At 35.7% G+C, this 12,700-nt stretch overlaps 2 protein-coding genes across 41 annotated transcripts in view; both read left to right on the forward strand.

Moving 5' to 3' along the window:
• LOC145949131 (longitudinals lacking protein, isoforms A/B/D/L-like) overlaps window positions 1-12,700 on the forward strand; it is a 236,757-nt gene that overhangs the window by 42,072 nt on the left and 181,985 nt on the right. The window contains exons 7-8 of one of the 40 annotated variants that reach the window (XM_083058907.1): window positions 8,671-8,967; window positions 10,386-10,741. The exons of 36 other annotated variants lie outside the window; for them this stretch is intronic. In XM_083058907.1, the coding sequence (XP_082915033.1) occupies window positions 8,671-8,967; window positions 10,386-10,726 (638 nt within the window). In that variant the 3' untranslated portion in view covers window positions 10,727-10,741. Of the gene's footprint in view, window positions 1-448; window positions 995-8,670; window positions 8,968-10,385; window positions 10,742-11,136; window positions 11,548-12,314; window positions 12,685-12,700 lie in introns of those variants that run through there. 3 more of the 40 variants (XM_083058911.1, XM_083058936.1, XM_083058938.1) reach the window with 3 other exon arrangements.
• Window positions 5,913-8,079, forward strand: LOC145949147 (uncharacterized). Its single transcript, XM_083058982.1, has 3 exons — window positions 5,913-6,049; window positions 6,174-6,635; window positions 6,779-8,079. Exons 2-3 carry the CDS (start codon window positions 6,185-6,187, stop codon window positions 6,826-6,828), a joined length of 501 nt encoding a protein of 166 aa, XP_082915108.1. The 5' UTR covers window positions 5,913-6,049; window positions 6,174-6,184; the 3' UTR covers window positions 6,829-8,079.

Genomic DNA, 12,700 nt, shown 5'->3' on the forward strand with positions numbered 1-12,700 from the left:
TGACATTTCGAGATTTCTTATCATTCATGCAAAATTACATATTACCATGAATTTTTTAGTTTTTTATCGAAAGAACTTGTCGAAAATTTGCAATGATACTGAGAATAAATGTGAGATGTATGTGTTCAATTGTGTATTATAAATAAATGACACAAATTAATGTTGTATAATCGATGTATCGTTATATGTGATATTCCCGGTCCATGTCTGCAGGTTGGTGTTTCCGATTATAGGCGATCCTCTTTAATATTTCTATAATCCGTAGTACGTATTATAATTCGTATTATATGTGTGATATGGCTCTGTCTCCGTGGGTCGATTGCGTAGATGATCGAAGAGCATGGACGGAAATGTTTCTCTATCCGATATCGTGACTTTTAGATCCTCGCGATCTCGCTAGCGATCGACGCTCACTAACTGCAGCCCGAAATTTCGATTATTTTTCTAGATCCGCTTTACGGGCAAGTTCATCATCCATCATCTTATCCTGCCCATCCCGAGGTAATGTCCAGAAGCAGCGTAGCCGCGAACGCTTATCAGCCACGAGGGGATAATCACGACGCGGTGAAGAAAGCGAAGAATTCTTACCTCTACGTCGACTCGACTCGTCGTCAGGAAACATCCGTAACGCCGATCGCCGCGTCTCGCTGGCCGAACAACAGCGTGGTCGTGCAGAACTCGTTTCTCGGAAAGAAAAAGTTCCATTGTCCCAGATGCAATAGCGGCTACACCAGGCTGTCCGACATGAAGACGCACTGCCAGTTTCAATGCGGCAAGGAACCGCGCTATCAGTGTCCGTACTGCACCAAGAAGGCCAAGTTCTCGTCGAATATGTACGTTCACGTACGACGGATGCACAAGGACAAGAAGCTGCAGATCATCGATCTCTATAAGCAGCTGTCGCGAGGTCGCTACTGAAGATACGGATTCGATGAACGACGGAGAAACGGCGGAGACACAAATAAGATTTTTCCCACAAAGATTTGATAAAATCGTCGAGAAAGCTTTAAAGCAAAAGTTTGCTTTTTCTAATGAATATATGATTAGGAAATAGTAAGATAAGCAGAGTTTCCAAGAAGATATATAATATAGCAAGATCATAAAAATTATATATGTTGTAAAATTGTTTATATTTGAGATATTAACATTTATTATAATTGTGATTAATGGATGAAATTCGACATTCGCGTAGTTTAATCTCCAGGTTTTGGTAAATTTGCGATTTATTTTTAATAATTATTGCAAATCTTTACTAATAGCAATTTACAAGTAGTTACGTATTTTAAATAATGATTACAGTTTATTTAATCATTTCGAAGAAATACAATCAACAAATACATATATATATACATATATATTTGAGAAATAAACTTTATATAATTACATTATTTGTTTTGTACAAGATACGTTTTTTTACCAAAAAAGAGAAAGATACACATTAGATATATGTATAATAATGATAGAAATGCAGAACGAATTCTTTTAGAACACTGTTCTTTTAAAAATCTTTTAAACAATTAGCATTCTTCATGTACATACGTATGATACGTATAATCCCATATGAAATAATTATGTTCTGTAGTGCATTATATTATTTACGCTTTTGATGTCGATACTTTATTTAAAAGATAGATTACGATATAGATGCAATATATACGTTTTCCGTAGTGATTATTTTAATTTTTTTGTGGACTAGTTTTTTGGAACGATATTCGAGATTTTAAAGAGATAAAAGAGTTATTCGAAAAACGTTATTATATTATTTGTAAAAGTTGATTTTTGTAATCTATAAAAGAATTAATAAACAACATATCAGGCAGTTATTCACTACATATTTATTATTTTATTTATTAATAATATTTTGTAATAATTTACTTATTAATGTGTATTATTTTATAATTTGTAACTTCATTAAATTATTCAGTGCGTATTTATTAAGAAATAATCATGTTAAGATCATTAATCGTGAATTTTTACTTTATTACTTATGTATAGTATATGTATGAATATGTATATTTGTTCGTGCGTTGGTGTATGTATGAAGAAGTATTCATGTTCTTTTATTAACGTAAACATAAAAATCTTTAAAAATTTTTTATCGAAATATTTAAAATAAAGCTTCCTTTTTAAAGAAATGCATACACACTCAGTCTGAAATATTTCCTACAACACAATCTCCAAGAAATCCTGATTTTTTTTCTGTGAATGTAATTTTTCATAAAATTGTGCTTTGTTTTATGTACAACGGTGAATTGCAATTAAGTGGACGTAAATTTTTAAAAATTTTTAAAAATTTTCTCAAGCTGCACTATTTTTTTTTATTAGTCTCAGTGTTTTTATTTAAATGTCTTAGCCGTATTGTGTGAAAAAATACGTGATATTAATTGATATGTGATACTTTTCAGGTGTGAAAGATTTCTCGTCCTCGTTATTAAGATCGAACATCGATCATCGGGATTGGGGCTTTGTATCAAGTATCACAAGGTATCCCTGCGATAATTGTCCGAGCGTATTCAGACAGAAGAAAAGTCTTATCACGCATCTGAGATACGAATGTGGCCAACCACCCCGATTCAAGTGTCCTCATTGCGATCTGATCTCTAAAAAGTCATCGAACATACAGAAACATATTCGCCGAAAGCACGAGGGTTACGCGGTCTACGTTCATGATATCTATCGATTAATGAATACCGTTACTGCACAGGAATAAATTGTGTATCGCTGTGCAAAAGAAGGCAAAAATATACAAATATCGACGCTACCAATGCAATTACGTAGATAAGAGTGTAAGTTATAAACACGAATAAGTTGTATTTCTGGAATAAAGCAAATATATGAAACGGTACCAAAAAATGTGATAGCTATACTTGAAGTATATTAAAGTGTACTTTATATTTATTTGTTTTATTGTCATCATTTGTGTTATTATAATTTTGCAGAGTTAGTTGTCATTTATATTATTGTAATTTGTTAAGTGTTGGTTGAGGGGTAACATAAATTATATGGAAATTGAGAAATTAAATTCCAATTAGTTATTAAATAATTACAACAAATTTACGACGACGCGATTTTTTTAGTACAATAAGCTAAAGTAAAAATAATTAACGATTGGAGGGGGGTCTTTTTAAAATTTGATTCTATTTTTTATTTTTATTCGTATCATTGTATTAAGTTTCTAATTTATCTATTCTAATCTAGCATCAATATTATATCCTATTACAGGGTGGCAAAAATAATAGTAAGGCGAAGAAAAAAAAATCTTAACGCCGCATGCGAGTCTTATGAAATTTTCTGACACTGGACTTTCGTTTGCAGGTTTCTGTGCGTCCCTCAAATTCACAGACGCGAATGGCCTCTTTCGGATCATATCTAAAGGAAGGGCGCGATTTCCCTGTATGAATTGTGCGAGCGTATACAGTAAGAAATGCAGCCTAACGACGCATCTAAAATACGAATGCGGTCAACCGCCTCGCTTCAAGTGCCCATACTGCAATCTCATCTCGAAGAAGACGTCGAACGTGCAGAAGCATATACGGAGGAAGCACAAGGATTGCGCGATTTACGTTCAGGATACCCGACGTTCATAGTCTACTTTTCAATATAAACCACCTGTCTTTTGTTGCTCGTTGAAATAAAATAAACGCAGTATTTTATCCCGAGTTTTAAAATCCTCGAGTAATCTTTCGATGCCATCAATTGTCCTCGATCGATTGATCAGTCTCGTATGATACTTGGAACGATTCGAGATTGTTTTCCCTTGATTTTTAATGTGATGCTTTTTCAACGAAGAGTTCCTTACAACTTTTTTTTACTTAGAGTTACCGTTTGTCGTAACTTGCCGCCTCGCCAATGCAAGTCTAATCCAACACTATCAAGGATTTTCCGCTATCTTTAACGCCTTCTCGAACCGTAAAGGCGTTTATCGGCGTTTGTTGAAGCTTGAGAATCGAGTTTCTCTTGCTCGATACTCGCGATCACGCGGCCTCTAACGAGGACTTATACTTTTAGTTTTCAGATCCGCCGGGAGGACAAGCGCGAACGGTCGGGCTTTCCGCTGTCCGAACTGCACGAGCGTGTTCTTGAGACGAAAGGGTCTACGGGAACATCTGATCTACGAGTGCGGCCAGCCACCAAGATTCCAGTGTCCTTATTGTAACCATCGGTCGAAACTGATCTCGAACCTTTACAAGCACGTTCGTCGTAGGCACCGCGGCGAATTAGTCTGGTGTATCGATCTGAAGCGCAAATAAAACGTCCGCGAAATGTGTCCTTTCCGGTACTGTCAGAAATGTCCTTCGTTAATTCAATGATATAGCAATTCTAATTATGGTGAAGCGACCAGTAGATACATATATGTTTTTGAAGTAAACTTTTTTCTCGTTCGTCTATGTCTTCTCTATTAAGTTTGTCGATAAAAATGTAACTGTATGTAAATAAATGTAATTAAAAAGTCGAGAATGCGTCGCGTATTGACGCTCTTGTATTCCTCTCTTCTGCTTGCAGACGATTTTTCTCCCTTTCAACTCTCCAACAAGGACACGTCCAAGCTGTACTGTCAACAAATAATACTTGAAGAAATTAAGTTTCCTTGCCCGAAATGTAATAGCGTCTTTAACCGGAAGGACAACCTACAGAGGCATTTCAAGCAAGTGTGCAATCAGCAGAGATTCAAGTGTCCTTATTGCCTTTATCACTCGAAGAAAGCCTCAAATGTTGACGCGCATATTCTCAAACATCATTGTGGGCAGCGAGATTTATGTGATGGATCCGAACGCAGATGATTCAATCCCGAACGATCTCGCGCGATAACGATCCGAAGTAAAGAGTTTGAACTCTAATTAAACATTAATTAATATGTATTTGATAATGTATTGATTAATTGAAAATCTAAATCTGACGTTACGTTCGAAATACGAGTTATATAAAGTTTCAGTTTTTGTTTAAGTATATATTCTTTTTCTTTCACATGTATGTCGTATGATTTTCAGAATTATACATATAAATAAATATTATGAGTTTGTAATATATATATATTTTTTTACATATTTATTGCACGCCACAGGAAGACCTATTCGAATTAACTTTATGCATCGAGTCGTGATCGACTTATTATAGTAAGAATATCTCGAATAATCGATGACTGCGTGATTGCTTGCGAAAGATAAGATTTTCTTTCTTCCGTTCCGTTTTATTTCGTTATGCGCGACCACGTTATTGATATAGATGGACGCCGTGATTCCTTGCCGAACTCTGACGAGTTCCCAACGTTTTCTTGCAGATTTCGTACACTTGGGCGGCTTCAATACGCCATCCAATCTGAAGATTTCATCATCGCACGCTGACGTTAATACGGACAGGTTTCCTTGCCCGCAATGCAACAGCGTCTACAGCCGCAAGAACAATCTCTACTCGCATTTGAAGTTTGAGTGCGGATTGCCGCCGCACTTCTTTTGCCCCTACTGCGCGTACGCCTCGAAGAAATCGTCCAACATACGTGCCCACGTCAAAAGAAGACACTCTGGTTGCGAGATCACCGTGATACGCAAGAGTCCTCTAAGGTCACCGCAGAAGATACCACGACAATTTAGGCGTTCTACTGTTGAAGATTTCAATCTCTATTAATCGTAACACCCCTCTAAACATATGTAGCATCTAAGATTACTTCGAATCATTATGGAAATTGAAATATATCTGACATAGTAGAATTTACATTATTTTAATATATTACATATTTGACACAGTAAAATTTACATTAGATTTTCAACACTGTGTACAATTTTATTAATTTACATACATGTGTATATTTTTACATATTTTTTTTCTGCGATTTTGTTGCATAAATACGAAATATGAGCGGTGCATCCATTCGTTGTTTTTTAGAATAAAATCACATTGAATGCATAATACTAGACAATACTCGTATCATTTATTGTTTGCTTGCTCTCATTATTCCTCCAACAAAAAGACATACGTCTCCGTCCGATCATCGACAAATTTTTCTATTTCACGAAGATCACATTCTCGCTTATCACCGTTATAACTGAAGAAGGTTCGACACGCACAAATCATAATCATCGATTTTTCCCTCTTTCTATCTATTATTTCTGTATCGGACATATATCGTGTGTCGCGAGGAATTTTGACGCGAGCGGCGCGTCTTTTTTGTGTTTCAGGCCGAATTCAAATGAATTATTGTACATTCGCAGCCGTCACACGGCACATTCCTCAATCGTATCCATCGACGATGACAACAACGATGGCGTCGGCGATGACGAATCCGAGCACGAAGAAATTTCCCTGCGTCAATTGCAAAAGCCGCTTCAGCCTCAAGGGCGGTTTGACCTACCATCAGAAAAACGAGTGCGGCCAGCTACCAAGATTCAAGTGTCCGCACTGCATCTATCGCACTTCGCACAGCTCGAACGCACGGCGACACGTCCGTAACTGCCATCCCGATCAGGAGATGTTCTTTTTCGATCTGGGCAAGCAAGAGACAACAGCAGCAACAAGGAGACCGGAGACATCGAGCCGGAAAATCCTCATTCCGAAGAACGACAAGACGCAAAGATCAACGAAGCTGGCTGGTTCTTCGCAAAAACATCATCCTCGCCCACGTGCCACAGCTGGGAAGAACGGTAGAGATCGAAGTCTTTATTTCTTCATTCTTGATATACGGTATTGTTCGCCATTGCGAAGAATACCGTAAGAACATTTCCATAGATTTCGCGCGAATGCGGATTATAATCTATAGACCTGGATGTTTTCTTATTTTTTTCAGGAACGCAGGACATCGCTTCTATCAGCATTGACTGTGCTCGCCTCTCATAGTTTAAGTTCGCTTTATCGGCTCGAAGAGTTGCGATCCAAAAGTACGAGTGTGGAGGATAGGTGTGACTGTACATATCCTGTTTACTTGAAGAAACTGCAGTGATTCATTTAAAGACGGTTTGTTTAGTGTCAACGATAGCATCTTGTTACGCGGCTAGTCATGATTAATCGAGAAATCCATTACTCGTTTATGGAGGATTTATAGAAAAGAGTGTAAATATGTCATGTTATATACTAGGAAATTTAGCGAATCGTTACTCTCCCTTTATACCACAATTACACTCTTTAGTTATGGAAAATGTTATAAAAAAAATTTTTAGCCCCGTTAGGAAACTTTGAGAAGCTTTAAAAAATCTTTTTATAAGTAATTTAGGATATCACTATTATTTTTTTTGACATCGTACAAATGTTGTGTGTGTGTGTGTGTGTGTGTGTTAATATTATATAAATGTCGCTATTTCATATTGTCCGTCATCATAAGAATATTATAATTAATCTATATAAAAATTACCTAAGAATTTGATTCCATACCAAATGTCTGAAATTATATATTGCCATTTTTTTAATTTTTATATGACATTTATTAAAAGAATAATTATTTATATATTATTGTAAAATTATTAATATATTATTATTATATATGTTACGCAATTATATTAATTTGTTTTCAATGGAAAATAATATTTGTTTGCAGGCGATAGGAAACAACACACAATTACTTAATGTTTCCGATTATCACGTTTTTTTTTTGTGTTATGATTAAATTTTATTTTCATTATTTAGCGCTTTTTATATTGTCACTCTACAATTATATTCCTATTTTTTTTGCTCGGAATATTTTTATATTACAATATAATAATTGTAAAATAATATATTTAACGAGAAATGGTAGTGATAATTAAATTCATAAAGTTTGCATAAAGCATTTAATTTCACGTTTTTAATTTACTTTAAATTCCGTCATATATGTATGTCTTAGATTTTGTATGTGTTTATCGTATACGAGTTTATGCGAATTAAATAATTGTGATACGTATAGCTCAGTATTATTAAATTTAAGATATATTTTTTTTAAACATATGTTTACAGAGTTGTTATTTATTACGAATTCTATAGAGAGAGAAAATTAAAGCGTTTATATATTTTTGCAGATTTTATTTGTTATTTAACACGCTTTTTAAAAATAAACCATGACTTTTTGTTTAGCGAAACTTTGTTTCCATTTGTATTACACAAATTGCGCGACCAAAACATGTATGTATCAAATAAAAATGCCAATGAATTTTAACATTTATATTCCTTTTGATGTATACCTTCTCTATATGATTTATATTTATGTGTGTACATGTTTACATCCATTTATTTATCTTTATTCACTATTTGCATAGGTATAATTAAGATCGAATGTTTGCAGTTTTTAATTAAACAATCTAACTTTGAATGATGAAGATTTATTAATTTTAATAATAAATTACTTATTAATAATGTATCTAAAGTGTCAAGTAGTCTTAGAGAATTATTGCTAGAGCCTTTTGCAAACGGATTGCGATAAATATATATATATAAATATATAAAAAATTTAATTTACACAATATATGTAAGATTATATTGATTATATTTGATACCGAGTAAAGGTTGTTTTCAACAAGAGGAATCGTTTGAAATTCAGGGTCAACCTATATGATCTCAGGGTTCGCCGTCTCTTCGGTTATTCTCGCGATACAAATTTCCTTTCAAAATGTTTAGATTGATAATTTCGAATCGCGTGGAGAATCTCCGTGAGTTTGAAACTGCGAATTGGCGTCGATTTCTGACGGAATGTCTCTTTCGCCTCTGTTCCAGGCTGTATTCCGTCTTCGGTGGCCTTCGAATTCATAGACACCACGGCGATAGAACGACCGACGCATCTTCAAGTCGCCGTCGATGACTACCCCGTCGAAAAACCGAGGTTCCCCTGTCCTAGATGTCCGAGTGTCTTCAGTCACAAGAACAATCTTTACTATCATTCGAAATTCGAGTGCGGTCAGTCGCCGAGGTTTAGTTGTCCCTATTGCACGTATCGCACCAAGCACGTATCGAACGCACGTGCGCACGTACGTAGGAGACATCCCGGTAATAAAGTGTACACCATCGATGTAGGTTCGTAGCATTAAATCAAGGCTGTCTAAAAGTAGTGTGGAATTCTTTTTTTTCTATCTTTTTGACGAAAGGATTCTTCTGCTTCTCTTGTTTTTTTTTTTTTTTTATCTTCTCATGCATAGTCTTGAGAAAAGCGCGATCGTGAGCGCAGAATTTGTCAATAAGATTTCTACTTTCTCTTTTGTAAATATTTGTAATATGTGTGTGTGCGTTATATTGTATTGTTCTCTGACTGTGGAACAAAGTAGAATTGAAAATAATGCGCAGAATCGATGAAGCGAAATGTCTCCATAAATGTTTTTTTCTTTATTTTTGAATTTTTCGATGAATTTTTAAAAATAATATTCTTTTTTATAGCAAAAGATTAATTAAAGCTTTCAATACAATCAGCTTTTAATATTTAAATTTCTGTGAAAGGAAACACTGAAATTAAAAATATGATTTTATTATTAATTTGATCAGAGATCTTATGATTACGAGCTTGATTCAGGCTGTTTCTTACATTTTCAATTGTTTATAAAAATTGTTATGGAAGCTGAAAATTGTTGCTACCACGGTATATTCCTGCTAAGGAAATTTTAAAGGATCAATCGAAAAATTTGTAAAACGAAAAGCAAAGGATCGCGGAAATATTCTTTATTTATCTCAATGATATTATCTTATTAAAACAAGATAAATATTTTACTTATAAAATTTTATGTAAACACAGTTCAAACGAATGAATGTGCAATTTATTTTTGAAAATAATGAATCAAATGTCAGATATTGACGCGCAAGTTTTCAAGTATAGATGTATAATTATTTTTTATATGAATCATTAATTAGATCTCCATGATTCACTATTTATTCTGCGTTGTTCTCCGTGGAATGATACTACAGATAATAATTCCGTCTGCAACGGAATGATTCATTATTTTAATAGATTGATTGAAAAAGCAATGTTGTGTTCAATGATCATTACATAGAGTGCATATGTAATATATATATAAAATTTATATGAGAATAATTTATGTGAGAATAATTTTATAAAGACTATTTTTTAGTTTAAAATCAAACTGTTTCTCGACATTATATCTATGTAAATTATTCGTAAAAACTGCAATATTTGCTGCACTATTCTATGTTAATCTTTTTGTACTTTTATTACATGTTATAATAAATGTAAGCGATTTTGCGTTCAATAAGAGGTTTATATCGACTTCACTTCACTGGCAGTCGAGTACGTCGAGGTATCTGTCGTTGAAGATAACGTTCTTAATTATCATTCTTAAATATTAAAATATCGACTCATTGCGATATCTTTTCGCGTCGCTATCATGTAATAAATCCTCGTAACGACTTATCTTCTTTGTCTATTCGCGTTTACTGATATCCAGCGATTAACGCCGACTAATCGGTAGGATGTCTGAATTTTTCAGGAGACAAGCACCCTTCGGTGAGCGCGCAACATAGGTACGACGCGAATCCGCGATCGAACCGTAAACCCCGATCCACGCATCCTCAGCATCCACGGCAGGTCTGCAGACAGGTGTATCTCTGCCCGAAGTGCGGCAGATCCTTCAATTGGCGCTACAATCTTCAGCATCATTTGAAGTTCGCGTGCGGTCAGTCTCCGCGGTTCAACTGCCCCTACTGTTCCTTCCGGACGAAGCACACGTCAAACGTGCGGGCCCACGTGCGCAGGAAGCATCCGGATCGCGAGGTCTACGTCGTCGACATTCTCAGCTGGCAGCAAGAAGGCGGCTCGGCACTCGTGTGAATAAAGTACGACGAGCGATCTGTCGTTTCCCGGAATAAAGGGTCGTCTTAAACTGAGTCACGGTAGTTCTGAGAGATGCCTCTCGCGTGCAAATCTCTTTTCTTTCTCCTCCCCTTTTTTACCCCGGAAGATCCATTGTGTATTGTTAGTATATTGAAACGAGCATAATATTGCCGGTCGCACGATCTGTCTATATAATATTGAATCTGACATCAGAGTTATACATTTGTTTGCCGCGACAAATTAATCATTTCGAAGAGAGACTATTTTTTTCTCGCGCGTTTTTCTCTCTTCTTTCTTTCTTCTCCTTCAAAGTCGGGTGTAAAGTTAGTGTAGAGATTTAGCGAAAACGCGACAGGGTGATTTTTACGGATTTTATAGATGATATCTTGTGCACTTTCTTCTTGCAGCTTCCTCAAGATCGCTGCTGAGGCACACGTGGCAGAAAACTTACAATCAATCGGTCGCAAACAGGAGCGATCAGCGTAAGAGGTTTCCTTGCGGCAATTGTAATAGCGTGTTCAGCATGAAGCAGAATTTGAAATACCACTGGAAGATCGAGTGCGGCCAACCACCGAGGTACAATTGCCCTTACTGCGTCTACAGGACGAGGCATCCGTCGAACGTGCGTGCCCACGTACGTCGTATACATCCTGGAAATCGGGTCTACGCGGTGGACATACGCGAGACTGAAGTTTCGCAATCCTCTTGAATCCTTCCCAGTCCATTTATTTCACTGTACTTGTATTTGAATCGACCTTGACTGAATCGCGGTGATTCTCGTTGCTTCTACAAAGTATATCTTACATACAGTGCAAAAAGAGATTACTTGCATTCTTTATATCGTGCCAAGTTATTCCATTCTTCCTTACTCTGTACATCTTCTGCGTTGTTGTTAGAATAAAGCATTTATAATTTTACTTTACAGAGAATATAAGTATGTGAACATATTTATATGTTTGTGTATGATGTATTGTGTCTCTTATTTTATAACTCTACGCTTTTTCAATTGTTCCAAAATATTTATTTTGTATTGAAAAAGATTTTATCTACGCGTGTTGAACAGTTTAATGGATAGATTATAAATTAGTTTTATTAGGCTAAATGATTTAATTGTTTAATTTCTTTGGCAAATTACCGAAGAAGACTATGTAAATTATATGGTTTTATTTGTAGTAAAAATTTAATTTAGAAATAATTAAGATATATACTAATAAATAATATATCGCTGAATTACCACACTTTATTATATCCTTTCCATAATAATATAATCAGATTACGCTCATTATTTAAAAACAAACCAAAAAAATTAAAACTTAAAATTTATTTTATCAATTTTTATAGTGCACAGTTAGTAATAGATTTCTCTCTTATTTAGCCCTATGTTAATCTTCAAAAATGTATTCGATTCTTATTGCGCGACGAATTGCGACGAATAAGAAGTTTTAGCTGTATCGGGATTCCCTTAAGGATGACCTAGGAAGAAATGGAAACGTTTTCTTCGCCGCAAAATGTTGCGGCGATATTGTCTTATACCGCGTTTCGAATTTTCACCCCGAATTATGTTTACGAAATTTTCTGATTCTAGAGACACGACCGGTGAGGCAACGATATTACGTGCAATTCGCCCAGTGCATCTACAATCCCGATGGTACGCGCCGGACAAACAAGAGTTACCCTTGCCACAAGTGCGGCAACGTGTTTACACGCAAGAACAATCTGTATAATCACCTCAAGTTCCAGTGCGGTCAGCTGCCGAGATTCAACTGTCCCTACTGCTCGTATCGAACTAAACACTCGTCGAATGTGAGATCCCACGTGCGCAGGATACATCCCGATCAGCGAGTCTACGTCCTCGACATGTGCATCAAGCAGGACAGTTAACCGAGATGCGAGTTTCGCGAACCTTATTCTACCCTTTAACGAGAAAGATCATTCCCGAGCAAGGCAGCTGCGAGATGTAGTCGGAACGAT

Source organism: Prenolepis imparis, unplaced genomic scaffold, assembly GCF_030444845.1.
Source record: "Prenolepis imparis isolate NDT839.2.m4 unplaced genomic scaffold, iyPreImpa1.0 SCAF_2, whole genome shotgun sequence".
Taxonomy (NCBI): Eukaryota; Metazoa; Arthropoda; class Insecta; order Hymenoptera; family Formicidae; genus Prenolepis; species Prenolepis imparis.

Excerpts from the sequence above, each read along its gene's own strand:
- LOC145949147 (XM_083058982.1), top strand. The coding sequence starts at position 6,185 with ATGAATTATTGTACATTCGCAGCCGTCACACGGCACATTCCTCAATCG. Across the intron at positions 6,636-6,778 it reads TGCCACAGCTGGGAAGAACG|GAACGCAGGACATCGCTTCT; the intron begins GTAGAGATCGAA and ends TATTTTTTTCAG.